The following is a 27,379-nucleotide window of genomic DNA, read 5'->3' on the forward strand; positions in this document are numbered from 1 at the left end:
ACCTCGCGAGAGTTTCGCCCATCTCGGAGACGGACGAGGGAGGCGGAGTTTTCACAAACGCCATTTTCTCGCCATACGACGGAGGTCGCTCTTGCTTCCCTTACACCGCCCGCTGGTTCTTGTTGCTGTCGAGGCTTTTATCGTGACTCCTGCCTGTCAGGTAAAGGGTGTCCGACATGCCAGTGCGATGCAGAGCGACCGGAGAATAAAGCCGGGCACCTTTCTTACGGTTTTCGGGCCCAAATAGATTTGCGTAGCTACCACGGAGGGCGGGGCTAAATGGGAACCGCCTGAGGCGTGATGGGCAGCTCTATTAGCCAATAGAGCTGTGGCGTGCCATCTTGGGTTGTAGGCTGAGCCAATGGGCTGAAAGTGCTGTGTGTGCGCGCGTTGGTGGGGGGGGGCTGTTCGTTCCCACACCCCTTTCTTTCTCGCACTCGAGTCGGTGGGGCAGGCGACTGGTGCGTCGCTGCTTGGGACGAGAGAGCGCGCAGCGCGGTAAGACGTAGCCTGGAGAGGCCGGCCCTGAGGAGAAAGGGGGGCGATGCAGCGCGTGGGATTCCTCCTCCCGCTATAAATGAAGTAGGGCCCCGTTTGCGCCAATCCGTCTCCGTCTCGAGACACAGTGAGGCGGGCGGCCTGGTTGTAACTGTGCATCAGCCTACACTGTCACGCTGCCAGCTCTCTTCCCTCACCAGGGCACTGCCTCCTTTGCCCGAGGGCAGACGTCTTCCCCCTTTGCGGGAGTGGGTTGAGCAGATCCGTGCCCTGAGGGATTGTAGGCCCCCCCCCCCGGTCGGTTCTCGGTACGCCGAGTCTCTCCCCCCTTCCCTCCCGCAGTCGGACCTGGCGGGTTGGGGGCGGGGTGATCTCTGCGGGCTTGTTTTGCTAACTCGGTGTGGGGGACTGGCTGTTGGGGGATCATGGCGCGTAATCGGGGAGAGGTGTCTAGCGTGCGTGGTGGCCCGTGCGGGGCCTGTGTCGATTTTTGCAGGATCTGGGTTGGGTCTCGGATCCCGCAGGGCGATCATGGCGGGGGGGGGGGGGGCTTCTTTCTTGTTGGGAGGCCTTTATCCGCCCGGGCAGGCCATGGTGCGAGGGCTCCTAGGCGCCTCTTTTGTGTCCGCCCGGGCAGCCAAGGGGTAGGCCTTCGTGTGACCGCGTGGTGGTGGCTTTTCCGCTCCCGGCTCCGCCTAGCAGCGCGTAGGCGCCATTACAGCGGCCGCCATTTCTTTTCTCTGAGCTGCCGCCGGGAAAGAGAGACGCTCCGGAGTCATCTCGGGGGGAGAAGAGGAGATTATATAACTCGGCCAGTCGGCTTCTTTCTCCCTCTCTCCCCCCCCACCCCCTCCGGGAGCGGGACAGCTCTATCAGATCCGACACCGGGAGCGGCCGAGTCCGGAGGCGCGGCTGCTCGCTTCTCAGACAGCGAGTATCCCGCTTGTTGGGCGAGTGGGTTGGGGTGGCGGCCCACCCTGCCCCACTTCTCATCGCGCGGTGCGGCTGTTGTGGCCAATCTCGGCTAAGCTCCTCCCGTCCCGATGCGCAAAAGGGTTACACCAGCACAGGGCAAGTTGTAGGCACTGTAATCTCCCCTCCACTGCCCTATTGAGTATCGGTTCTTGTACAGTATTTATGGCTTGCTGCTACGTTATTCGTGTAATGCTTTTGGACTGGCACTTTCTAGCCTAGCACTATAGCCAGCGTGAATTAGTCACACACCAGTCCCGCTTGGGAGCATTCGAGCCGCCTGTAAGCAGCTCAGTAAATATGGAGCATACCAATGCCCAGGTTTATGGGCTTTCCTGATGGCGTTAGGAGCAATGGAAATACGGCTCGGAAATGTCACGGTTACATCCCCAGGCCATATATTCACAATCGATTTGAACTTTTTGGAGTTCACTTTTTTTCCGCAATTGTGGCAGAAATATAGACTTGAAAATATGTTTGCACTAATCTTTTTTTTTATCCCCGAGTTAATAGTTAATTTCAGAGAGTTCATACATTTACAAAGGCTAGTTTGGGCGCTCCCCAAATATTTTTTTCCTAGAATAATGCAATGATTTATAACAATACTATGGATATTGCCCATTTGTCTGCATAAAACTGTTAAATATCCTGAATTAATCAACAGTATTAAGTCAAACTTCAGGTAGAGAATACCAAGAATTCTAAACCAGCATGGAGTTTTTGTTAGCCTAGGAAACCTATTTTTTGATGTATTTAGTTGTTGAAATGTTACTTAAAGAATACTGTGCAAATCTATACTTAATAGGATTTCAGACAATGCAATTTCTGAACATTCTTACGCAAGCAGGCAAATGTATAGTTTACACTTGAATATATTTTACTGCTTTTAACGTGTGATAGCAGTTGTATGTGTATACATGAGTGTAAAATATGCTTGTGCAGTGCTTTTAGTAAAGTTTTCCTAAACTTACAGGTAGATCTTTTATCATTCTAAAGACTCACAGCTGATATTGGAGTTAAAAGCCCTATTAAAAACAAGTTGATGTGGCTAATAAATTGTTACTGGCTTTTGTAATTGTGCTTTAACTTGAGTAGTCTCTCCTGTTTACAGATAGACTGTGGAAACCCCTCAAAATGAAATGTGCATAAGTCTAAAGTGTTAGTGTGCTGTGTGTAATAAGGATTGATTTGTCTCATTTAATTTTAGAATTTGAAGTTCCCATTTGTTGAGTGAAAGGTGAATACTGAAATGTTGCTAAACGTAATCTGAAAATTATGAACAAATGCAAAACAATATTTCAATAACTACATATTGACTGGAAGTGGGAAAAATCAGTTGTTGGCCTTTTTATGTTAAGGCCTCATGCTGTCTGAGTTCTAAAGAAAAACTGTATAATAGCGTTTACAGTGGAAAGCTCAATGCGTCAGCTTCAGTGTACTCTTGTTCTAGACTGTGTAACTGTAAATGAACAAGACTAAAATTAATGTATGTTGGTTTTCATAGGCTATTGAAGCAATAGGCTGTTGGTTTTGATCCCGCCCAGAACACTTCAGTTTTGCTCAGCAAGGATATATAATCGTAAGTTCTAGAAGCAGTTGTCTCTTTGATTGTTCTTTTTAGCAAGATGCACAGTTTGATTTTTTCTATAAAGAGTACTTGTGCTAGCCTTTTTATTCTTTGACAGGTTCCGTTTACTAGTCTAAAAATAAAAGGTAGTGATGGAGACCGAGCAGCAAGAGGAGACCTTTACCAACACAGAGACAAATGGTAAGTTCTATAAAAGCTATATGCAAGTATATATAGCGAGTAAAATGAACAGTTTAGGAGGGAATGTTCCCAATGTCCATTTTTGCTTGATTATTGGAAGCATTTTAGTAATTGTGAGTACCAAATTCTTGTATGTTTAGCCTTGAGACAATTTTAAGCATTTCTATAAAGGCTATATGCTTTTAAATACTTTAGAAGGCTTAAATTGTTAAAATACTAATTGCATTCACAAATTCAATAACTTAGATGTACTGAATGTTTTCAAGACAGTAGGTCGCAGTACCTCTTATGCATTGACTGTGACACTTCTGAAAATTTCTTAATGGTCAAATAACGTTACATTTTGAATTTTGATTCAGTGCTATGAGTTTGGCTATCTTGTCAGTGCATTACTGCGTGTTCTTGTTTAGCATGTGTGTATGTGTATATACAGATGTTAATCAAATAAGTATAAAAACTAAGGATTTAAAAATTGTTTTATCTATCCATTATTTAGCTCGTATTTCTGGTCAATAGAAGCAAGTACTAGTCAGCGTCATTATTGCAGCTTTTATTTACTTAGTATTTTGCACAAAAGAACTACAGATAGTATGCATTGCTTACTCAGGATCTTCTGATCAGTGGCAAAATTCAAAACAGCAGCAGTAATTCAGCTTTCATAGTAATTGATGCCAGCTTGTAAAGAGAGTATTTGAATTGTTGCATTGCAAATTATTCCAGTAGTACTCAGCAATGGGGTAAACTATTTTCAACCTTTTGGATATGTTCGTGTTAATCTTTTGAGAATTTTGGAAGTTGTAAAACAGCACTACTGTCATCATAAGTATATCTTAATAAATGGTGTAGACCTAAATTTCATAAAAGCGACAAACCCCCAACATCTTGGCTTAGACTGTACTTCATAGATTATAAATGATTGCGATATTAAGATCACCATTCTGTAAGAATGTTAATTACCAGAGTTTTTGCATTGGAATTGTGAATTATTTTGGTTACAAATATTCAGTATATTTAGCTTTTGGATTTGACATTGGTATCCGCTTAATCAAACAAAGTTTGATCAGGAACATTGGTGTCGAAGTGCACACATTTTGAATATGGCATAGCGAAAGCTAAATGAGTGTTTGCATTCCTTCCCTATGAAACTATAGGAAAACGTCCTGCAGAAGATATGGAAGAAGAACAGGCTTTCAAAAGATCTCGCAACACTGATGAAATGGTAGAACTGCGCATCCTGCTTCAGAGCAAAGTAATATACTTGAAATATGTTACCTCTTTAAAGTGTGTAGTAGCAATTATGCAGGCAATCATAGCAAAGCATATAATCTTGGTGCTTGAGTTTCTAGTTGAAGGTTTATAAACAAAAATGTAAAATAAAACTTTATTTTTCACTCTGCTGAGAGAACTAACATACAGTGTTGTAGCAGAAATAGCAACACCATGTAGTTCATCTTTTAAAATAGTCAAATGAAACTTGATTGTTTGGCATATTGAATGTGGTGATGGCATGTTGCAGATAAAAAGTGATTTTTTTTTATGATAGGTTTCAGAGTAGCAGCCATGTTAGTCTGTATTCACAAAAAGAAAAGGAGTACTTGTGGCATTTGTTAGTCTCTACTCCTTTTCTTTTTTTTTAATGTAATTTTACCGGGATTAGTCCTTAGTGATTTTTAAGGTCTTACATTTTAAGCCAGTAACCAGGAAGTTAAGCAATAACAGTTAAAGTGCAGGTTATTTCCTGGGCTTGGACTAAAAATTAACCTCAGATAATAAGGCTGTAAGGAGAACATTGTTCAGTTGGGATCATCAATTTAAATATGGGGGAGGAAATTATGCCTGTGAATTTTAATAACTCTATTTTCAACGGTGCAATTGTTAGTCACCCTCATAGTAAGCAAAAGAGCAGTGTGGAAGAATACATGGGTAGCTCCTCAGTGGACATACATTTTTATATGTCAGTTTACTCTAGTTTAGCATTTATCCCCACTGTGTTTATCTGCGACACTGAGACAGAAGGTGATCATCTTGCTGTGGCTAATTCCTTGGTTCTCTCAGAAATTGCCATGCAGTCATCAAAATATGGGCACAGCTTGGTTTTCTATTTTGTTGAAGTAAAGTAATCTGTAGTTGGGGTTTTATTGTTAGGATTTATGTTTCTTTGACTGTATGTGATAGTTCTAGAAGATGAATTACATAAATTGTTGCAGAACAAGTTCGACATACTCAGTATAGTATTTGAAGAACCTGCAGCATAGTAAGCAGGTGATTTTAATACACCAGTCAATGTAACAGCCTAGTTTGATACATTTATTTGCCATTGTTGAACATCTACCAATATTATAGACTGCTGCAAATTTATTCTACGAATCAAAAATGTGAAATGTAGACTTACTCAGGAAAGTGACATTCTAAATTGGCATCACCTTACTCAACAAACCTCTCTATATGTATTGAGTCATACCTACTTTATTTAGTTGAAGTAAGGTTTTTTTACTGCTCTTAACTTTTCACAACATGGTGGATTCTGAATGTGAACTGGATTGTTTTTTGGCTTGTAAATAAATCGGATAAATCCAAATTGCAGAGCCACTTCAACTCCATTGTCTTCATATCATAACTTGGGTTGTACCTTGCAAGAAGGCAGTAGAGTTGCATAGGTGTAATCAAGGGCAACACTTGGACTGTAGACCCTTTATTACAAGTAGTTGTCAAGGAGCATTATGCAATCTAAAAGTCAAGTTTTATAGTGCTGGCAATTAAGATGATAAACCTTCCTATAAACTGAACAGATTTAATCTAAAAGCCATTGACCTGCACAATAAACGTGGAACCTCATAATGCCAAATGTCACTTTTCAGAGGTGAACTATATCTTGATATTGTAGTGATGCAGACTGAAACACCCAGAAATTTAAAGTTAATATGGAAATTTTATTAGATTGCAAAATTTTGCTTTTTCTTAATTGAGCAGTAACAGATCTGTCAGCCTTTTTTCAGTTTGCATAGCTTGTCTCAGTTTCTTCACCATCATTTAATTTGAACCCTTTTAAAGAAAACTGTCTTTAAAGGCATGCTAAAATCAACCTGATGCAAAAATAAATGTCATTTTTAAACTTATTTCCCTTTGGAAAAATAAATTTTGCATTGGCATTGTGTAATTTTTGAATATTTTTTCAGAATGCTGGAGCAGTGATTGGAAAAGGTGGCAAAAATATTAAGGCACTTCGTACAGACGTGAGTATTTGAGAGTTTGAACTAATTTAACGATTCTTTCAGAACACTGCATTTAAACCTGATTACATGCATTTCTAGAAATTGAGAAAATCAGTTTTAGACCTTAATAGTCTAGTTACAAGCCATTTGTAATGACTGTTAGAATAGATAACCTCAAGGTTTTTGAGTTTATATTGTAATTAAAACCCAGATTGAGTTATGTGGGAGGAGGTTTGTATTAAACCTCTTTGCGTATTAACAGGATTCCACTAAATTATACACTTCAAGTGAGTTAACAATCTAATTAGAAATATTGACAGAGCTTAAAACCCTTAATTGCACCATTTCCCATATGTGTGAATCAATTATAGTATTACTGAAAACCATTGCAGGTGGCTGGCTTAACCCAGTGATAGATGAATATTTTTTAGACTTCCTTTTTTTAAAACTGTCCATCTGTTCTTACTTTAACAGCTTGCACATGAAGCACAAAGACATTAATGTTAAGAAGATTGCATGATTTAAATATGGGTATAGAACAGCATACAAACATTTTATTCTGTAACTTGGAAGATTTTAAATGATCATGATTTATCTACTATTCACGTTTTATAGTGGGTTGACTCTTGTGATTAGACACATATTCAACGTAAATGTTTGTTTATAAAACTTGGCAACACTTAAAAAGAAATTTCATTAGTTTATCCTCTTGTACTTGACATCAGCTATGATTTCAGCAGTTTTTCTTTCCTGAAAGACACTTCGTTAAACACCATATTTGGTAGTGTTTCATTTTCACAGTTGGTATCAGATTTGTCTACATTTTTCATTAGATTATTTAAATTTTAAATATGTAAACTGAACTCCTTGTAAAAATTGTGCTTGGAAATTCATAAACATTATCAACTAGAATTGAAAATGGTCAGGAACCATATGCACATTAACTGACTTCTTTGGCAGCTAGTGTTCTTTTATTAAAGGGGGAAAAAAATCCAGATATCATAGATAATTATCTGGAATATTAACTTTCCCAGTTTGCCCAGGATTTCAGTAATCTGAATCTCAACAGGTTTTGTGTCTACCCTCATGAGCCAGCCTACTACTGAAACATCGTATGCTAAAAGTAAAAAGTAGTATAGTTAGATCAAGTAACTCATTTTAAGGTCCATAAATGTTAAGCCACAGTCAATGTAGCAATCCGTTATTGTGTTAGTCTTCAGAACAACTTAAGCTTGTTTCATTAATTGAGAGTAATGAGTATAGTTTGTATTAAATTAAAATTTATTGCTTTTCCCCCTTTTCCCTCTCCTTGTTTTTTTGGCCATATATCTCCGTTGCCCATGTACTGGATCGACTTGCCCCTGCGTTGCCCATCATGACGTTGGCCCATCCGCCCCTGAACGCCCATGTGAAAACCCTGGTTGGCTATGCCCAAAAATGTGCTCGTTGCCAAACGGGTGCCATACTTGACAACTTCCGATTGAATGCCCATGCCCAATGCCAACATCCACGAACGCCAATGACCAATGCAGTACAATGCCAGTGTTTCAGTCCCAGACAGCAGTGGCCCCGAGCGGTATGTCCCAACAGTTTATGCCTCACTGCCTGATTAGAAAGAGAGAAATGTATTTTATTACCTGCCTTTTATATAATTAAATAGTATCCCCTTATAGACGGTGTATTGTTTTTTCAAGTTTTCTGTCTTATTTTCCCCATTAAGTCTTTTTGTCACTGAACTTTTACGTGAGTTGCCCACCCAAACAATCCACTAATTTTATTTCAATGGAAGGAGCACAGCTTCAAGTGTTGCATATTTGCTGCATTGTAAATCAAATTGTTTCAAAATAATCTCTCGCTCTGTCTTTTTGTGGCCCACCTTGCTCCCCCAACATTGCCTGTTCATAATTTTTTCTGATGAAATGCTAACTCTCTGGTTCACTTTCCTTCACTTCTCATTTGTGTTGTCTTTTTATTTATTTGGGGGGGTTGGTTTTTTTGGGGTTTTTTGTTGGTTTTTGGGTTTTTTTTTGTCTTGCTTTGTATTTGTTTTCTTGCAGAGCCCCATTAGTAATTTCTAACTGGTCTCATAACCTTACTCCGAATATAATGTTCACCACTTGCATATCCCTACTTTTCCTATGAGAAGGTGTGCCAGTTTTACTGATGTAATAGCGAGGGTATCCTAAATTACTGGTGGTGGGGAACACGAATATTCACTTCAACTTTCAGTTCTGCATCAGTTTCTTGCCCACTTAATCTGAGCCCTTCCAAAATCCCATTTTCTCTCTTGCTCTGTCTTTTGCTCTGTCTCTTGATCTCTCTGCCTCTGCAAGATCTAATCTTAAATTTATCGTGTGTATATATTGGGCATAAACAAAGATGCATGTGTTGTAAATTCAGTAAACAGGTTTACTTTAAATGGGGAATACTGTAAATTCTACTCTGTAGTAAGTTGTTTTGAGTTCTATGATTATGAATGCAAAACTTACTTCTGCTTTTTTTTTTCACCTTCTCTTTATTATCTGGCACTTGCGGCCTTTGACAGCATATTGAGTATAAGTGCAGATATTGAAACAATTGGAGAAATTTTGAAGAAAATTATCCCTACCTTAGAAGAGGTATGCCTTTTTCCTCTACTTGCATCTTCAGAAATATAAAACATCAAATGACAATTCTGTTCGTGCTATTCTTTATATGTAAATTAAGCTTCTTTTAGTGGAGGGAAGTGTTACAAACTCTTAGACAATAAGAATCAATAATTTAAGAGATCAATTTTTGGATTCAGTTTATCACAAATTGCATTCTGATACAGCAGAAAAAATTGTCTTAAGGTTAAACATACAAGAATTTGGTACTTCACAATTACTAAAATGCTTCCAATAATCAGGCAAAAATGGACATTGGGAACATTCCATCCTAAACTCTTCATTTTACTTGCTCCGGCTCTGATGTTGCACCATGCTATCTTGACCCCACGCAGTGCTGCATGGTTCTTCAGTGGTTATGTAGTCAAAGCATAGGAAATACAGAAACAAATTTCAGCCGTTTTTGGCCAGCTATAGATCTGTTTAGAACTTTGTACGATCTGAAAAAATAGAAATAGCACTATGTTAAATATTTATTCAAGACAGATTTGTGCTATATTTGGCTGATCTTCATTGTGTACAAATTTTTCTATGTACTTTTACCACAGTACCAGCACTACAAAGGAAGTGACTTTGACTGCGAGCTAAGGCTGTTGATTCACCAGAGTCTGGCAGGAGGAATTATTGGCGTCAAGGGTGCTAAAATCAAAGAACTCCGAGAGGTATCATAATTTTTCCCCATTATCCAGATTTGTTTTAAAAGATATTTACTAGTTTTGTATTTATAGGTGGGTTCCAGCATGGCGGGGTGCATTCCGTGACTGCTTTATTTTTAACACTGGCAATGTGACTTACTCAGAACTGACTTCACATCGGATTTCCATGCTGGCAAAGGGGTCTGCTTGTACATAGCTTATTGTAGGATTTGCTACAGTTGTACAGTGAGCCCGGGACAGATGGTGATAAAGCCTATGACTTTTGGTCCGTCCTGTCCACTAAAGTGTACTATATTTAAGTCTAATTTGGATCACCATTTTTTTCTAAAAACATCTTAGAAACCTATGAAGACTTCCTTAACATTTTTGGTTTTTTATAAATATACAATATAACCATTCTATTTGGTGTTGAATGGCATGGACACCAATACAAAAAAAAATTTAGGCTGTGTCTGGTCAAATAACTTAGTAAATATTTATGTAGCTTTTGGAAGGATATGAAAAATAGCCTGGTACTGATAGAGGTAGTCCTACAAATTGTAAAATTATAGTTGCTTAGAAGATTCTAATATTTTTCACACCCTGCTGCTCGGTAACAAATTTTTACCAATAATACTTTAAATCCCTGACTTCTCTGATTCGTGTAATGGTTTTTATATACAAAAAAAAATTACATTTTTCTTGTGCACTCATTTTAAATTTATATGTGGATAAAATTGATCAATTTAATATTCAGTCTTTCATTTTAAACCATTAATAATTTAGATGTATAATTAGCTCTTCAAAACAGATTGATATAATTTAATTACTTGAGTTTTTTATTGTATAAAATAGTCAAATATTGACTATTTCGACTGTAAAACAAAATAAGCAGCCTAAGAAGATCTTTGATATTATTTCTGTACCACAATAGACAGTGACCTACATTACAAGTTAAATCCTGGGGTTACAGAGTTACTTGGTTTTGAAAGGATGCTGAAAATTTAAAAATACAGGTCTGTGCTTTTTTTATCCTATCATTAAAATTAATCTTGGGTTACTGTAACCAAAAGATGAGAGGAAAAAATTTTCTCCTTCAGTTTGTGCATTTCACAATGTGGTGTAGAATTTGTTTCAGATGTTTGCAGGAGAGCTCAGGAACCAAGTCTACTGAAACTATTAAGAATTTTAATTGCCTAGGTTAAGTTGACTGTATCTCATTTATTTTTATATATATATATATATATATACACACACACACGCACACAAATATTGCTGGGTTTTTTGTTAGTTTTCTTGGTGAGCTATTAGTCATGCTTAAATACTTGTAGTTGAAATGTTTCTTTTTTTAACAGAACACTCAGACCACCATTAAACTTTTTCAAGAGTGCTGTCCTCATTCCACGGACAGAGTGGTACTTATTGGTGGAAAGCCTGATAGAGTTGTGGAATGCATCAAGATCATCCTGGATCTTATATCAGAGGTAACATGTTTTTAGATTCACTTATTTAAAGATCAGTATTTTGTTATAACGGGCCTAGATGTTTTCAAGATAGGGACATGACACTTCAGTCTTCTGGGTTCCATTTCTATTCTAGCATATGGCAATTATAACCAAAAGTTACAGTTTGGCTATTGGTGCCCTCTGTTAAATAAGTTTCAGGCCAATTCTAGAAAATGTTTTCTTTTTACATTTAAAAAAAAAATGCAGTATTTCTACAAAAAAAGGCATTGTTCACTTTCTCTTGTATACTGAATGATATAAAGGGAGTCCGGGACAGAATAAAATCAGAAAAGAATGGGCACAGAAACTGAATTACTCTCTGATCCTTGAGTGGTGTCTCCAGCAGAGTTGAACTTCATAGGAAGCATATCAAGGCTATTGTCTACACCTAAGAGGTTACGGCAGCGCAGCATTGCAGTGCAGCTGCGCTGCTGTAAAAGCTCTCATGTAGCGGCTCTATGCCAACAGAAGAGACTTCTTCTGTTGACATAATTAATCCATTCTCAATAAGCAGCGGGAGAAGCTCTCCCGCCGATATGATGCTGTGCACTAGCACTTACGCTGGCATAATTTATGTTGTTCCGTGGGGTGGAATATTCACACCCCCAAGCGACATTAAAGTTTTTCTGACATACGTGGTAGTGTAGACATAGACTAATAGGAAAGTTCATGCTCGTTCTGCCTCTTCTGTTCCTATTCTGTGGATAAACTGAGGACATGCCAGGGTTGCTAGATGTACTCTTCACAAGCATGATACTTATCAAAATGTACAGGGATAATTTTCAAACTCTTTAAATTGGTGGTTTAAAGTATTGTTTTATACTTTTATGTATTATACTGAGGTCTATTAATTTTAACAGTCAAATGCGAACTTTCTCTACTTTTTAATTAGTCTCCAATCAAAGGACGGGCACAGCCATATGACCCCAATTTCTATGATGAAACATATGACTATGGTGGCTTCACAATGATGTTTGATGATAGAAGGGGACGTCCTGTAGGATTTCCAATGCGTGGAAGGGGAGGCTTTGATCGAATGCCTCCTGGTCGTGGTGGGCGTCCCATGCCTCCATCAAGACGAGATTATGATGACATGAGCCCTCGCAGAGGACCCCCTCCCCCTCCTCCGGGTCGTGGTGGCAGAGGTGGTAGCAGAGCACGTAATCTTCCTCTTCCTCCTCCTCCGCCTCCTCGTGGCGGGTGAGTTGTTGCGCAAGGACATACAAAATAATTCTAAAGAGTAGAATTTTTTGATTACTATTTGTGCTTCCTGTGTTTGTTGCAGATTATCAAATTGACTTAGCAATTTTGAACTAAAATGTGACCTTACATAAGTAAAAATACTTAAGTTATACACCAGTTTTGGTTTTTTTCTTTCATTGTAGAGATCTTATGTCTTATGACCGGAGGGGCAGACCTGGAGACCGTTATGATGGAATGGTAAGGATTTTAATTTGTATTGTAATTTACCATGTATTGACCAAAAAACCTTACTTGTTTGTTCTCCTTCAAGAATTGCCTCTTCAAGTACCTGGTCTAGGATATGTGTTTTTGTTTCTCAAAGTTCTAGAAAGCAGGGACCCATCAGAACAGTGCAAAAGGTACACTTCACAGCTCCCTCATGGAAAGGGACATTTAGGACTGAAGCTAGAAGGGGCATACGCCACTGCCTGAGTCAGCTTGTTTTCCTGTTATCAGCCACGGTGCTCTGTCAGTTTGTCTCCACTAACTCGCCTTTTTGTCCTATGATCACATGGGTTCTAATAGGCCGCTTCATCTTGAATGGTCCCTTAGAATATGTGACAGGTTTCAGAGTAGCAGCCGTGTTAGTCTGTATTCGCAAAAAGAAAAGGAGTATTTGTGGCATCTTAGAAACTAACAAATTTATTTGAGCATAAGCTTTCGTGAGCTACAGCTCGCTTCATCGGATGCATCAAATGCTGTAGCTCATGAAAGCTTATGCTCAAATAAATTTGTTAGTTTCTAAGGTGCCGCAAGTACTCCTATTCTTTATAGAATATGTGCTAAACTTTGTGTTAGATCTTGTAGATAGCTGTGACACTGTTAGACCACGTCTACACTAGCAAGCTTACAGCAGTACAGTTGCAAGATCACTCATGTAGCCACTATGCAGACTTGTCAGTATAATAAACCCACATAAATGAACAGTGGTGGCTATGTCCGCAGGAGAAGCTCTACTGCCCCCATTGTGCAGTGCACATCTTGCCTAAAAGTGCTTCTCAGAAAAGTATCAAAAATGTTAAGATTTAAAGCTATTGGATCTTTGTGGTTTCATGTATTCTGAAGCTTCTGGGACTTATTCATCATGGCTTCAGAAAAAAGTGATGGAGTGCTACTCTGACTTAAGTTTGGGGCCATCGTCTGAGAGATGCCATTGGTCCAAGAATGATTTTTAAGTTAAAAGGCAAGGCAAGCCAGATATGAGCATTCAGATGGCTTGCTGCTTTCCATTCTAGTGGTGTTGGGTCCTGCTGCAGGTACTGCCCATTTGGCCCCCAGTTCAAGTCTCAGTTGCCACTTTTCTGCAGATTGTCACCTGCCCCAAGTTATCTTGAATATCTTATCACTCATGTTCTTCACTTAATTCTTTTTTCCTCTGGATTGAGAGCTCAGGTAAATTCCAGAGGTACCTGGATTTCAACTCAATATATACTCCAATCAGAATTTATAAATTTGATGTTTCATGATGGCTTTTCCATATCTTCTGTCTCTAAATGTACCCACAAACATCTAGATCAACGTTTCTCAAATATGGCCAACAGCAGCTTTTCTTGCAGCCACAGGCTCCTGGGCAGTGGTTTGAGGGAGCGGGAGGCAAAGCCGCCCCACCTCCTTCTGGGGAGAGACAAGCTGGAGGAGCAGGCAGTTAGTGAGTTCTCCACCTTCCCGGGAGTGGTAGGGTTATGCTTCAGCCTGGGGTGGTGGATAGCAGGCTCCCACCATACGGCTTCGGGCTCTGTCCCCTGGACGTGGGGCTTTGGGCTCCCTTCCTTGGCTGTGTGGTGGCGGGCTCTGTCCCCAAGCTTGCCCCCACCTTCCCTATCACCTCTGGCCCCCACTGCCTGCCCCAACACCCCTGGCCTCCGCTGCCTCTGGGGATGCCTCTGCCATCCAGGGCTTAATTTGTCCCCAGGCTTGCTGGGGCTGAGTAAGCCTGCAGTCAAAAGTGATACATACAAACATACAAATACCGCTTTTCACCGCAGACTTACTTATAGCTAGCAAGTCTCAAAAAAAACCCAAACCAACAACCCAAAAAAGCAAAAGAAACGAGAAAAAAAAAAAACCAAGAATGTTCAAAGCACCTTATTTATGTTTCTGTTCTCTTTTGATCCAGTAAAGAATAGAGATAACTGTACAGTATTTGTATTATTGAGTCTGCAACGAAAAACCCTACATAGATAAATTATAATGATTTGGACATGTATATGTGCATACTTGTTTTTTTGTTTTGTTTCCTAAAGTTAATTAAGTGTTTTAGGAAAAATTGTCAGTCAGAGGCCACCAAAAAAATTGTCAGAGTCAGAGGCCACCAGAAATGTGTTGTGAGAACCCCTGGCCTAGACCCTTGTTTATATTAGGAAAAATTAGACTTTTACCAGAGATTTTGAATTTTGCTACTAAGTATGTGCTCTCACAGCCGTTGTCCATGAACTTCTCGTCCTTCGCCGTTTGTCAGATTCTGTCAATACAGCCCATTTGTTTCATGATCACAAGGAGCCTGGTGAACTCTAGGTGACAAGAGAAGTCCATTGAGAGATTCCTAGTTTGTCTACCCCAACAAAAGTTAAGATCTTTTCTAGCGAGTGAGGATTGAAGAGTTCACTGAGAAGTCTGCAGTATTTTCTCTCTACTCCTAGAAACTCTGTGATACTGATTCTTTCCCTTATTAGATCATCTTTTCTTGTATTAAGATTAGAATTGACCTATTCAAGATGTCCAGTCACTGGATTAGTGATTATAAGGCAAGGTTGAGCATCAACTGTCGGTCTTTGAGTGTTGCTTTACATTACTTCAACATTAGGTGGTGATGACTTGAGGCAGTTTCAAGGCTTCTTGATCAGGATGTCAGAAACTCTGGAGTTGGAAGTGTCTTAAACTCAAGAAAAGACTTAAATGGACAGACTATTTTGGAATCTTGTCAGAACAGTGCTGTCTTTGCTTCTTAGTGACAGATTACTGGAATCTGCTACGTTTTTGGTTTAACCCTACATCCATAACACCTGTGGTGAAGAACCTGAATAATCTTCATCAAATCCTCTATCAAGGCTTTTGCATATTCCTTTTTCTGTCCCATTCCTGGCTGTCTGGTCTCCATATCTGCAGAAAACTCTGGAGCAAGGGAAATTAGGAAGAAAGGCTTAGTCTTTGGCTCCTAGGCATTAAGTTTTGTCATTTTTTCAGGCCATTCTTTTCTTATAATTATGTCTGGGAGAAAATTTATATCTGAAATATCTTCTGTTTGATTTTTAAGAAAGCTAAATATCCTCTTGCAAAATTTCAGTGCATATTCATCAACAGTGTTAAGTGATCATAGCTGCAAAGGCTGTGGCTACCTGTTAAACCTGCATAGACGTGCACAAGTGGAGTACTCAGGGCTCCTAGTTGATATGAAAATATGTCCATTGAAGGTTGAACCCCTTCACTAAAACAAAACCACACTAACATAGCCTAGCTGTTCAGGGCTGTCAGTCTTGATTCAGAAAGAAACATTCACAGTAGTCATCCACTGTCACAGCAAATTTCAGGTTTCCTCTTCTGGAGACTTGTTGAGCGGGTGTGGAAAGTGTATATCAAAGCTCATTTTGGGCATCAGGGAGATGAATCACTGAGGTAAGACTCTAATCTAAGGTATTGTTCTCTACTCTGTTGGCTCAGTCTGGAACCTGAAAGAATGCAATAAGTTTGACGAGACATGCCTTTTCTTCTATCTAGCTTTTCCATGTAACACAAAGTTGAACATACTGATCTGTGATGTTAGAGTTCAAGAAAGCTATGTGATCCGGTTGCACTCCATCCTTATTCAACTCTTCGATATTTCACAACCTGCTGTGGCAGGAAGTTACTATCCTTATATAACAGAGAAGTAGAAATTTCTCAGAAGTATTGAAGGGAAGAGTTTCCACTTATAATTGAGTTTCTGCTCTATCCTGCATCTTCAGAAACTGAACTAATCAATAGATGCAAATATCAGGTGATATAGCCTTCCATTTGACAACCTCCAACCTCGTGTTCTCAAAACCGATTTTCATATTTTGATCTGTGTGTCTGAAAAGACTTCTGGAGTGATGTGTTTACTTGGATGACTGATCAAAGCACAATGTCTTCAAAATACTCTCTTCACGTAGTAATGTTCTTTATTATGGACTCAAACATGGAATAAACCTAGAAAGTCCACTTTGTCCCAATCAAGCCAACTTTTATTGGGTGTCCTTTGGTTGTTTGGTGACCTAAGAGTTCCTCTCAGAACAGAAGTCTCAAGGCTTGAAAATGCATCTTCCTGTGAACCTATCAGTTCACTTTTTTCCATCCCCTCATATTACAAGCTTAATTGACTTTTATGATCATGTATACTCTTCTTAGAACTGCTACTTCCTCAAAACAGATTGAATGAATCCATTTGCTGTTCTCAGGGCCAGAAAAAATGTAATGTCCCAGCAACCTCAGCTGTACATGTGTTTGGGAAGTATGGTTGTATGTGAAATATAAAGATGCTGCTCCTGATTGGAGACAGAGCCTGTAGGAGTAGTGATACATAAAGTGTAAGATCTTCCCAGTTGCCTTCACTTAACAGGAAAGGACAATTCTCTGGCAGAATGTCTGAGTCTCCGCTGAACCAATATGAATATAGCCTCTGAAGGACTTTATAGTAAAGAGAACAGGAGTACTTATGGTGCCTTAGAGACTAACAAATATGTTAGAGCATAAGCTTTCGTGGGCTACAGCCTACTTCACCGAATGCATATACAGGAACATATAGTAAAAAGATATATACATACAGAGAAGGTGGAAGTTGCCATATAAACTGTAAGCCCCTAATTAATTAAGATGAGCTGTTATCAGCAGGAGAAAAAAACTTGTGATGATCAAGATGGCCCATTTAGACAGTTGACAAGAAGACGTGAGGATACTTAACATGGGGAAATAGATTCAATATGTGTAATGACCCAGCCACTCCCAGTCTCTGTTCAAACCCAAGTTAATGGTATCTACTTTGCATATTAATTCAAGCTCAGCAGTTTCTCTTTGGAGTAAAGGCCATCTTCAGAAAGTAAGATCATGTTTATATAAATCTAATGACTCAAAAGACAGCACAACATTATCCTGATAAGACAGGAAAAGATCCAACATTCAGATACCATGTGGCTGGATGGAAGTGAAGTACATGGGAGTGCTTGTTTTTCTCTTCCACTTTTTTCCAGTGACCAGCATGAGTCACATTATTCTCTTATCCCCAACTTGTGCTCAGCACTTCTGGTGTGAGCATTTCCTACACTGGTCCCAGCTCTTTTGTCTTAAAACTATTAGATTTTCTATCCAGATTGAAGGTAAATAGATTTGCTAGTTTGAGACTTTTTTAGTTTCGGTTATGAACTTTGACAGTTAAGAATCTTTACAAATCTTCCAGATCCTGAAAAAGGAAAACATGCTTTGAAAAGGAAAAGTTGTTGCAGTTTTTTTAAAAATAATTTTTTTGGTTCCTCTCACTTAATCCACTAAATTGGAATATTCACGTCTGTTTTCTAAGTTAAGAGCTATAACTATATATTGCTAGTTGTGCAGGCCATTCTGTTTAAGAAATTTCTTCACAAGGAAGGCTATAAAGGATTGATTCGTCCTGTATCTCTAGTTACAGAACCACCATAGACATTGGATTTGAATCTAGTCCAGACTAGATAAATAGAGTTGACTTTCAAGCCTATCGAGAGATACTTGCTTTTAACTGGATTACATAAGAAGACCTGAATGAGCTCCAAGAATTCCTCCTTTCACAGGCTTTTGAACATATAAAGTGGTGGTACATCCTCATCTAAAATGGTTTTTATTTTAATCATATTTTCCCCCCAAAATTTTATGAAATAGCTTACATGAATTATGTACAGCTAGGAATTACAAACCTAAGAAGTCAGTCTCCATTTCAAAGTGAACCATGTTTCCAGATTTATAATTTAGCTGCTATTTCTATTCTGCTCATTCAAAAGCTGTGTCATGGTACATCTTAACAGTTTATTAGATTTTAGAAAATATTTAGTTAATTATCAACCAGATTGAAGCACATACAAAAGAAAATAAGATCAAAATTCACTGTAATATTAAATCTTTAAGCTATATCAGGCAAAGACTTCTGATTTTTAAAAATAAAAAGGAAAAACCACTGTTGGCACATAATGTTTCATACATAAATATTAGCAATATCTACACAAATGGATGGTTGATACTGAAGGTTAGACACAATTAAATTCATTTACTAAAAGAAAAACAAAAAACTTCTAAGGAAATCTGATATAAATACTGAAGCTGTTGTCTTTCTGGACAATAAATGAGTTTTTTCCGCTTCCACGTTGCTCACTTTAAGCTGTAAAAAGTGCAGTGTTGTAATTAAAATAATTATAAACACAATGGGTAGCTTATTAGAAATATAGGAATTACCTTATTGGATGAGGCTAGTGGTCCATATGGTCTTCTAGCCTCTTGCCAGCAAGGAAGGTGCTGCAAGAAACACTGCAATTAGGGGATAACCTGCCCCAGGGAAAGTTTCCTTCTGTCCCCGGTAGTTAGAGGCCGGTTTTAAGCCCTAAAACATAAGGATTTATGAGGGTGGAGGGAATGGTGCTTTTGGTTTTTTAATATGTTTACTGTTACTCTAGATACTCTTGTTCATACAAATCTGTAATTCTTTAATCCTGCTAATTTTTTGGCCTTGATGATGAGTTATAGCAGAGTTCCACAGAATAATTGTGCTTTAAATAAATAAATAAATAAAATCCTAAAATAATAAGCAGTTTTACTACTTAATTTACTGGGATAATTCAAACAAACCTAGAGGTACCAGTAGAGTGGCAACTTGGACAGTAGCTACATGAGAGGAATGGAAAGGGATTGGTTAAAAAGACATTACTTCCTTGCAGCTGGCCTTGTAGTAGACATAAAAGTGCTGATAACATGTAGTTTTCTTTATCTTCTTTATTCTTTAAATCTCTCTTAGGAGACATATCAAAGAAAGGAAAAGAGAAGATTTATTTCATTATATTTAACATGGTGTAATTTATAATAGGAAGAAGGGGGCGGGGGTTCCTAAAATGGGCAGTGTGCAGATTTCCACAAACGCAGGTGGCGGGGAAGAGAACATTTCTAGCATTTTGATAAAAGTACCAGTTTCCTAATAGCTAATCTCTAAACACAGATTGTTTTTTTCCATAAGTGTATATTTCCAAACAAAAACTCTATTAAACTGTAGTTAAGGTTGAGTACATATCGTTATCATAATGGTGAAAGCATCACAAGGGTGTTGTAATTATCCCAAATCCAAATGTTACAAATCCAGGAAATTCACAGTTAAACTCAAAAGAAATCCACATTTGTTAACCTTAACTGCTTTTCCAGGCCTTACTGAATACAGGCCAGCTGTATTCTGTCCTTCAGTGACAGCAGGAGAAGAGGGGGGGAAGCATCCCTGAACATTCAAAAATCAGTTTAATTGAATCTGGGACTGCAAACACACAGTAATATATTTATTGTGGTTGAATGGTGTCACTACAGAATGGAATTAAAGTTATTTTGGGATGCTTTTGCTGCATAGTATAACACGTTTGGATTTTTTTTTTTAAGTTATTGGTTCTGTTACATTATTGATTTGTACTCAAAGCTTAACTCCAGTTTGACAATTTTATTACCATGTGATATTTCTTATCATTTGAAGATAAGATATGTGAAATGTTTTTTAAAGCAATATTCACTATCATGATTGGTCTACTTTGCATTCGTCTAGATGAACGCAAAGCAGCCTGCGTGTATTGGTCAGATACCGCAACTCCTGATCTCCACATTTCCCTGTGTATATCCCGTAATTTTCTCCTACCTCCATACATGAACACCAGTTACCTCCTCCCTCCAGTACCTCAAATTTTCTTTGAGTCCTCCCCCAAATGTCCACCTGCCATTGCTGATGAGTAGACCTGGTACAACAGGTAGCTTTTCTCTCCCCTCACCCCCCATTATTGAACCTTTCTCCTTCAGCAGAGCTCGATAAATGTTACTCTAAATCTACTATAGAGATTTTCATAAAGGTGGAATAGCAAATGACAAAATGACTGCCATCTTCTATTGCTTTCAGTGAGTAAGTGCACATTTTCAGAATGGTCACAGCCTTCCATTGCTCCTAGTGTGGATGAAGTCAAGCTGCCCTAGGGGAAGATGATGGCCCCTGACAGCCATTGTAGGGTGCCGCCAATTCCATGGGGAATGGTGGGGGTCATTTTCAAATGTCATTTTGTTGATTGCAGCTTCACTTTCAATGGATCTTATCTACACCAGATTTTTTATTTAACCTTGAGTGAGTTAATTGCCAACTAAGTCAAGTTGTAACATGTTAAACATTAGTATAGCCACTCTCTGGATATTCATTCCATGCTACTGGTGTTTACTCTTTACCCTGTGTTTTAGGGCAAAGACAAGTTGCATGTGGAAAATTATTGGTGAGGCTTTGCTGAAGGAGGAACTTTTCAAGTTGAAAAATAATGGCAAAAATGTATTATTATTCCATTAAAAAAAATTTTTTTTAAATGTAACCAGTATATGAGACTTCAGTTATTTGTAACTGTTGATGGGTCTGTATGTTCAGTTAAGATCACTTGGGACATATGTGATGTAACTCTTGAGTACTGGACATCTTAGAGAACCCATTAACTCAAACTAACTAACGGGTTTATTTCCAGCATTTTAGGAAGTTTCTTCTGTGCCCCAAGAGTGCTGTAATTTCAGGAAGGATGTGCTGTAAGGATGTAACACAGTGGTATTAGCCCTACTTTAAGTACTCAGACTTAGCTGTGGAGCCATAAGCAGAACTTGTGTGTAAAACACAACTCGGAGATAACTGAATCTTTTGACCATAGATGATTTTATGTGAATCTCAAGGTCAGGAACATAGTCCATAAGTTGGGAGAAGGGAGAGTAGGTTGCACCTTCAGCAAAAGTGAAACAGTTCTGAGGATGGGTATCTTCCATTGTTTGCAGTGTTGTAGCCATGTTGGTCCAGAATAATGGAGAGACAAGGTGGGTGAGATAATATCTTTAACTCGACCACCTTTTGATGGTGAACTAGCAGGTCCTGAAGAACTCTGTGTAAGATGGAAAGCTTGTCTCTTTCACCAACAGAAGCTGGCCCAATAAAATATTACCTCACACAGCTTGTCCCCATTAGTAGGGATACTAAAATAAGGAGGAAGTACAGTTACTGCTCTTGCAAAAAGGAGAGAGAGCCTTCGCTTCCCACTCTTCATTATTCTGCACTCACTATTGAAATGAGGGTTCATCAGGCAGAAGAATCTGAAGTAAAAGCATGAGGGTTTGGTGCTTGGGGGGTAACATTTGCCAATAGGTGGTAAAGCTAACTCAGAGTGCCCTATTTGTCTGTTGCATCCTTAACAGGAAAATCTGTCCCATCCAAAGGGGCAGAGAAGGAGTGATGAGCCATTTCAGGCTCCCCCCTCCAAAAGCCCTGCCACTGGCCAGAATCTAGAGGAAACAGAGTGGCCAGTTGGTTCCTTCTCCCTTTTCGGTACTCTATACTGGGGAAGGTGGTTGGGAGCACAAGGGTATTCCCCTACACATCTCCATCCTCTGTGTGTGTGTGTGTGTGTGTGTTTGTACATGCACACCTTCACTTCGTTAGCTATAGTTCTGCTTGAGGACATGGACTCAGATATATTTCTCTTGTCCCCATTCTCTCCCTTTACCATGTTCTCTCTCGCAAGATGATGCAGTGTCACGTGGACGCCTGTGATGACATACAACCACCAGAATTGGTGAGTGAGCTTCTTTCCTTTTTAATTTGATCTGCTATAATTACTGCTTCAGAGGGAGTGCCTTTTTAGCTGGTTAAGGATGTTCTCCTCAGACAATGAGAAGGACATCAGGCAGTTCTTCAGTTTAGGTATAGCCCATGACAGGCTTGTGTAGTACTATGAAGTTATAGAAACCTTCCATTTAGTGCTCTGGCTACAGATTCATGCAGGTATACTCTACATTTGACATCTTTCACTTGTCCATTTCTTGAGAGCAAATGCTGCAGTTGCTAAGCTTTCTCTTGGGGATTGTACTACCAATTAATATCCCAGAGTACAAATATGCAGAAACTTTCTCAAAGAAAATGGTAAAGAGCCTCTAACTATTGTTGTTTCAATATCTTGCCTCTTTAGATCCATTCTCCCCTTTTGCCCCTTTTTTTAGTCCTAACATTTGATCCATGAGGTGCTATTACTCTACCATCACATCACTTGCTGCTTTGCAGAAATTTCTACTACAACAGCACTCTTTGTGCTTGTATCCCACTATGGATCTGCTGAGGCAATGTACTCTAACCAGTTATTGGTAAGAAGCTAAATATTCTATTTGGTTTTTCATGCTAAATTTTAATTATGAAAATGTTAAAATTGGGTTATAACATACACTTATGGATAAGCATCTTATCAGGTATGCATTGCTTGGTCTTTGCACTATTTGAGTGTACAGATAAAATATAAAATCGTAACTTTGAATGAAGCCCTGTACAGTGGCTTTCATTCTCCTCTTTTTTTGTGTTCCACTGTAAGTTCTAATATACTGCATTGATAACTCTGTTGCTAAGTAACATGATTATACCATATTCATTGCTTAGGAACAAATGATTAACTGAACACTTGGTTCTAAATAGTTTCCTTTTTGGCATAGTTCTCAAAAAGGACCAGAGGTAGCAGGTAAATAAATGCGAGATTATTTTAAGAAGCAGCTCAATTAGAAATTCTACAAACAAATAACAATTCTGCATGTTCCCCTATTTCTGACTAATTTGTTGAATTATAATTTGAATTTTAATAAGTATCCAAATCTAGTTAGTTTTTGCACTTTAAAAAAGGATTTAAGAGGTTACAAGTGATAAATTAGAGGAATCAGTTAAAATGTGTTTAATCAGGAACCTTGGAGAACTAAGTGCATGAAGTGAAGCACTGTAGACATCAAGTGAAGTTCCATAGAATTAGTGACAGGTTTCTGCACTGATCATGTGCTCTGATTCTTTTTAGCACTCTTCTATCCTGGACTGGAGGGGAGGGGGGCACTGTGGCTATTGGGGGGCATGTTATATTGGGGCTATGTATTGGGGCTAATCTTCTTAAAGCACTGCCTTACAGTTGCCACTTAATTTTTGCCTAGACCAGTGGTTCTCCTATGCAGTTCTCTATGGGTTATGTGGGCTCACATGGACTCACATGAGTTACAGCTATGTGCCGATTGGGCTGCAAGTAGGCCGCAGGATGAGAACTATTGGCCTAGACCTAGGCAGAGTGAGAGGAGGGCTGATACGATCTGCAGATTCAATAAAAGTCACATATTTGGGCTCAGAAAAACGTTGTAGAGCACAAGAGCTGTCGTCATACCAAGTAGTTTAAGTGGCTTTGAAATGCTGGGCTTTTCACTTCTGAGTCATAAGTTCTGATCTTGGATCAGTAAGTCACTATTGTGAGATGTCCATTTGTATCATATCTAAATAACATTATTAATTCACATTCTTTTGTTAACATACATATCCAGATCCTTGGTGTCATTGCAATCTCAGTCCCAGATGTTTCTTCCAGAATAGGGCTGAGGTACATAGGCTGGAGAGATTGTGCAGAGCAGTCGTTTTCTTTCTGCATATGCTTTTATGGCACTGTGGTGTTTTTCTTTGCCCAAAATGGGGTTAGTCTTCAGATGGTATGTCTACCCAAAAAATCACAGCTGGCCCGGGCCAGCTGACTCAGGCTTGTGCTGTGGGGCTATTTTATTGTTCTATAGACTTCTAGGCTCCAGCCCAAGCCCGGAAGTCTGCAGAACAATGAAACAGCCGCACAGCCTGAGCCTGAGTCATCTGGCATGGGCCAGCCACAGGTTTCTCTTTGCTGTGTGGATATACCCAGAGTTAACAAATCAGCGCCTTTAATGAGTGTTAAGTACATTTGCTACAAGCGTTTCTTGTCTAAATGTTTGATTCATTAAATAAGAACACTAAACCTTTTTCTTTTTTCCTATAGTTTGAGGGTGGGTCTGGATATGGTAAGTTTATATTTATACATTTTACGCATAGTTTACTGCTTAGTATTATAAGGACTTGATGCATACGTTTAAATCAGACTATTCTTATGCAGGGGGTCGTGGATCATACGGTGATCTCGGTGGACCCATCATCACAACACAAGTAACGATTCCCAAAGATGTAAGTATTTTATTCTTTTTGTAATAGCTCTCTAAAACATCTTGTCCAGATTGTACAAATGAACCAGAAATATTTCAGATGCTCACCCTTTTTCTTTCTATGCTGTATATATTTTTCCAAACTGCCACTCTTCGATTATTTGATGTTCATTTTGTCGCTTCATTTTACAAAAATAACTAATAGTAAAACTTAGTATTTTACTGATCTTGAGCAATCAAAATAGACTAGTCAACTTGATTTTTTTGCTTAGTCAATTTGACTTTCTCAAAAATGCTGCGAACAAATGGTGGCCACAAGGGAGCAATTTCCATTGGCACTCTAAAAAATCATAGAAACTACTGAGAGTAACACCTTGAATTCTGTAACTGTTTTTACAGGGAAATTTTATATTAAAATGTAAATGACTGGCTTTTTTTTTCTAGTTGGCTGGATCTATTATTGGGAAAGGAGGTCAGAGGATCAAACAAATACGTCATGAATCAGGGGCTTCAATCAAAATTGATGAACCTTTAGAAGGCTCAGAAGACCGGATAATAACTATTACAGGCACACAGGATCAGATACAGAATGCACAGTATTTACTGCAGAACAGGCAAGTTAAAGTTTTAATGTTGCACTCCCACTAAATTCTAAAGCTCTTCTTCTCTATTTATATGATGTAGCTTTTAGAAGGCAGGGTTTTAAAAATATCTATATAAGGACCTGACTTCTACACTTGGTAGTTTTGCCTTTTATTCTCTTTTGTTCTCCATTCTTACTAAAATGAAGACGCCCTCAAAACTAATCTTGCTGGAAGACGCCTTAACCAAGCAGTCCTCTCATTTCTCTGGTGAAAACTGCTGCAAAAACTACTTCTAATAAATTATATAGAGCCTGTAGAAAATATAGAAGATTTCAGTGGATGTTGGTCTAGTTCTGTGTGGAAGACTAGTGATTTTGTTGTTTTTAGATAACTAAATCGACAACAAATCGCAGTCTGCCATATGGCACAGGCCATCCCTCTACAGGACAAGTTGAAACGATTGGTGCTGTTAATGCAGCATTTCACACCTTACTGGCATTACCTTGTCTTTTCTGCCAAATATTAACAGCTTTAGATTTAATTTGCTTAATTTGCTTAATTTTTCTGTATTAACATGTTGGCTAACTAGTAAATATTTTGTAATAATAGATTTGAATGTTGAACTTCAGAGTATTAATGCTTAAATGTGAATTAAACCCTTAGTCTTTAAAAATATGCAAGTGTTTTGAGAACTTGTAATTTTGAGTTTTTTAAAAAAATGTGTGTAAATATTGATGCAAAATGTATGTTCAACCATTCTAATACATGCTTTTTTTTCTTTTTCTTTTATAGTGTGAAGCAGTATGCAGATGTTGAAGGATTCTAATGCAAGATATTTTTTCTTTTTTATAGTGTGAAGCAGTATTCTGGAAAGTTTTTCTAAGACTAGTGAAGAACTGAAGGAGTCCTGCATCTTTTTTTTTTTATCTGCTTCTGTTTAAAAAGCCAACATTCCTCTGCTTCATAGGTGTTCTGCATTTGAGGTGTAGTGAAAGCTTTGCTGTCCACCAGATGTAATGTTTTAGTTCCTTACAAATATTTGGGGGGGAAACAGGGTGTTGCGCGAGACTAACATTGGAATTTTGAAACAGCAGCAGAGAGAGTGGTTTTTATTTTTGTTAGTTGGTGGTAATCTGTAATGTTTTTCTGTAACTATTGTGAACACCCTGCTTTATGTACACTGTATTTTTATTTTTATTTTTTGAAGGGGGAGAATATTAGTAGTCCATGTTTCTGGCATCCATTCAGAGCAGTGTGCAGAATGTAATGCTCTTTTGTAAGAAATGTTTTATGATTTTTAAAATAAATTTAGTGAATCTATACTTGGTGGTCATTTTTTTAGATATCCATGAAGGTAATATCTAAAATTGATGCTCTTTTCCTCCCCCCTCCTCCCCCCGCAAGGAATTGTAATTGAAAATTGCTGTTAAGTTCTTCTGCTTCTGATACAGACTTGTGTTTTGGCAAATTAAAGTGTATTGGTGAAAATACCATGATTCAAAGCTTTGCTGCTTGAGAATAAATTGAAACATACGCAAAAGTTGGGTTGGGTTTGGGTTTGTTGCAAGTGTTTGTCCCTACTTATCTGATTTGCAGCACATTTGTCTATATTACTGACTGTATGTGAATAAAACCTTTAAAACTTTGTGATATCTGAGTTACAATGTTAGATTCCACCTGAAGTCTGGTCATTGATGGCCTTGCTGTATCAAATAACACTGTTATAGAGATGAAAGATGGTGTACCTCTAATAAATACATTTTGATTTGTTTTCACATCTTTCAATTGTACGAGGTAGACACTTCTAAAGAATTGGGAGTTTGATAGATACTCTGTAACCTGTAAAAATATCCTGGTCTTTCATTGTGTACAGGCTTACATGAAACACTTGTATTGTTTCCCTGTTAAATGTTGGATTATGTAGGAAACATGAGAAATTCAAAAAATGATAAAAGTACCTCTGGATATCTCATGTACCTTGGCATTTGTAGTGATAGTTTACAAGTTTTAATTTCACTTCCTAAATAAAAATAAATGGAAAAAAAAAAAAAAACTATCCACATTACACACGGCTGGATCTGATAAATCTAGTTTGTGTGGATGCTTGTTTTCAT

At 38.5% G+C, this 27,379-nt stretch overlaps 1 protein-coding gene across 3 annotated transcripts; it reads left to right on the forward strand.

Moving 5' to 3' along the window:
* The first annotated feature begins 22 nt into the window (after positions 1 to 22).
* On the forward strand, positions 23 to 27,040 carry HNRNPK (heterogeneous nuclear ribonucleoprotein K). 3 transcript variants are annotated; one of them, XM_048851421.2, is made up of 16 exons: positions 23 to 160; positions 2,975 to 3,049; positions 3,156 to 3,238; positions 4,390 to 4,487; positions 6,415 to 6,471; positions 7,983 to 8,026; positions 8,996 to 9,068; positions 9,644 to 9,757; positions 11,086 to 11,214; positions 12,128 to 12,435; positions 12,621 to 12,675; positions 22,230 to 22,280; positions 24,522 to 24,543; positions 24,621 to 24,703; positions 25,126 to 25,295; positions 26,058 to 27,040. In XM_048851421.2, exons 3-16 carry the CDS (start codon positions 3,190 to 3,192, stop codon positions 26,089 to 26,091), a joined length of 1,287 nt encoding a protein of 428 aa, XP_048707378.1. In that variant the 5' UTR covers positions 23 to 160; positions 2,975 to 3,049; positions 3,156 to 3,189; the 3' UTR covers positions 26,092 to 27,040. The 3 variants fall into 3 exon arrangements, with proteins under 3 accessions (XP_048707378.1, XP_048707380.1, XP_048707379.1); XM_048851423.2 differs by having other exon boundaries at positions 26,118 to 27,040; XM_048851422.2 differs by lacking the exon at positions 23 to 160 and adding an exon at positions 351 to 498.
* Positions 27,041 to 27,379: the final 339 nt, after the last annotated feature.

Source organism: Caretta caretta, chromosome 5 (assembly GCF_965140235.1).
Source record: "Caretta caretta isolate rCarCar2 chromosome 5, rCarCar1.hap1, whole genome shotgun sequence".
In the NCBI taxonomy this organism is placed as follows: Eukaryota; Metazoa; Chordata; order Testudines; family Cheloniidae; genus Caretta; species Caretta caretta.

What these genes read in the sequence shown, in the direction of transcription:
- HNRNPK (XM_048851421.2), top strand. Translation starts at nt 3,190, where the DNA reads ATGGAGACCGAGCAGCAAGAGGAGACCTTTACCAACACAGAGACAAAT. An exon ending in TACCAACACAGAGACAAATG is followed by an intron (nt 3,239 to 4,389) that starts GTAAGTTCTATA and finishes ATGAAACTATAG; the next exon opens with GAAAACGTCCTGCAGAAGAT. An exon ending in GACAGCAGTGGCCCCGAGCG is followed by an intron (nt 8,027 to 8,995) that starts GTATGTCCCAAC and finishes GGCCTTTGACAG; the next exon opens with CATATTGAGTATAAGTGCAG.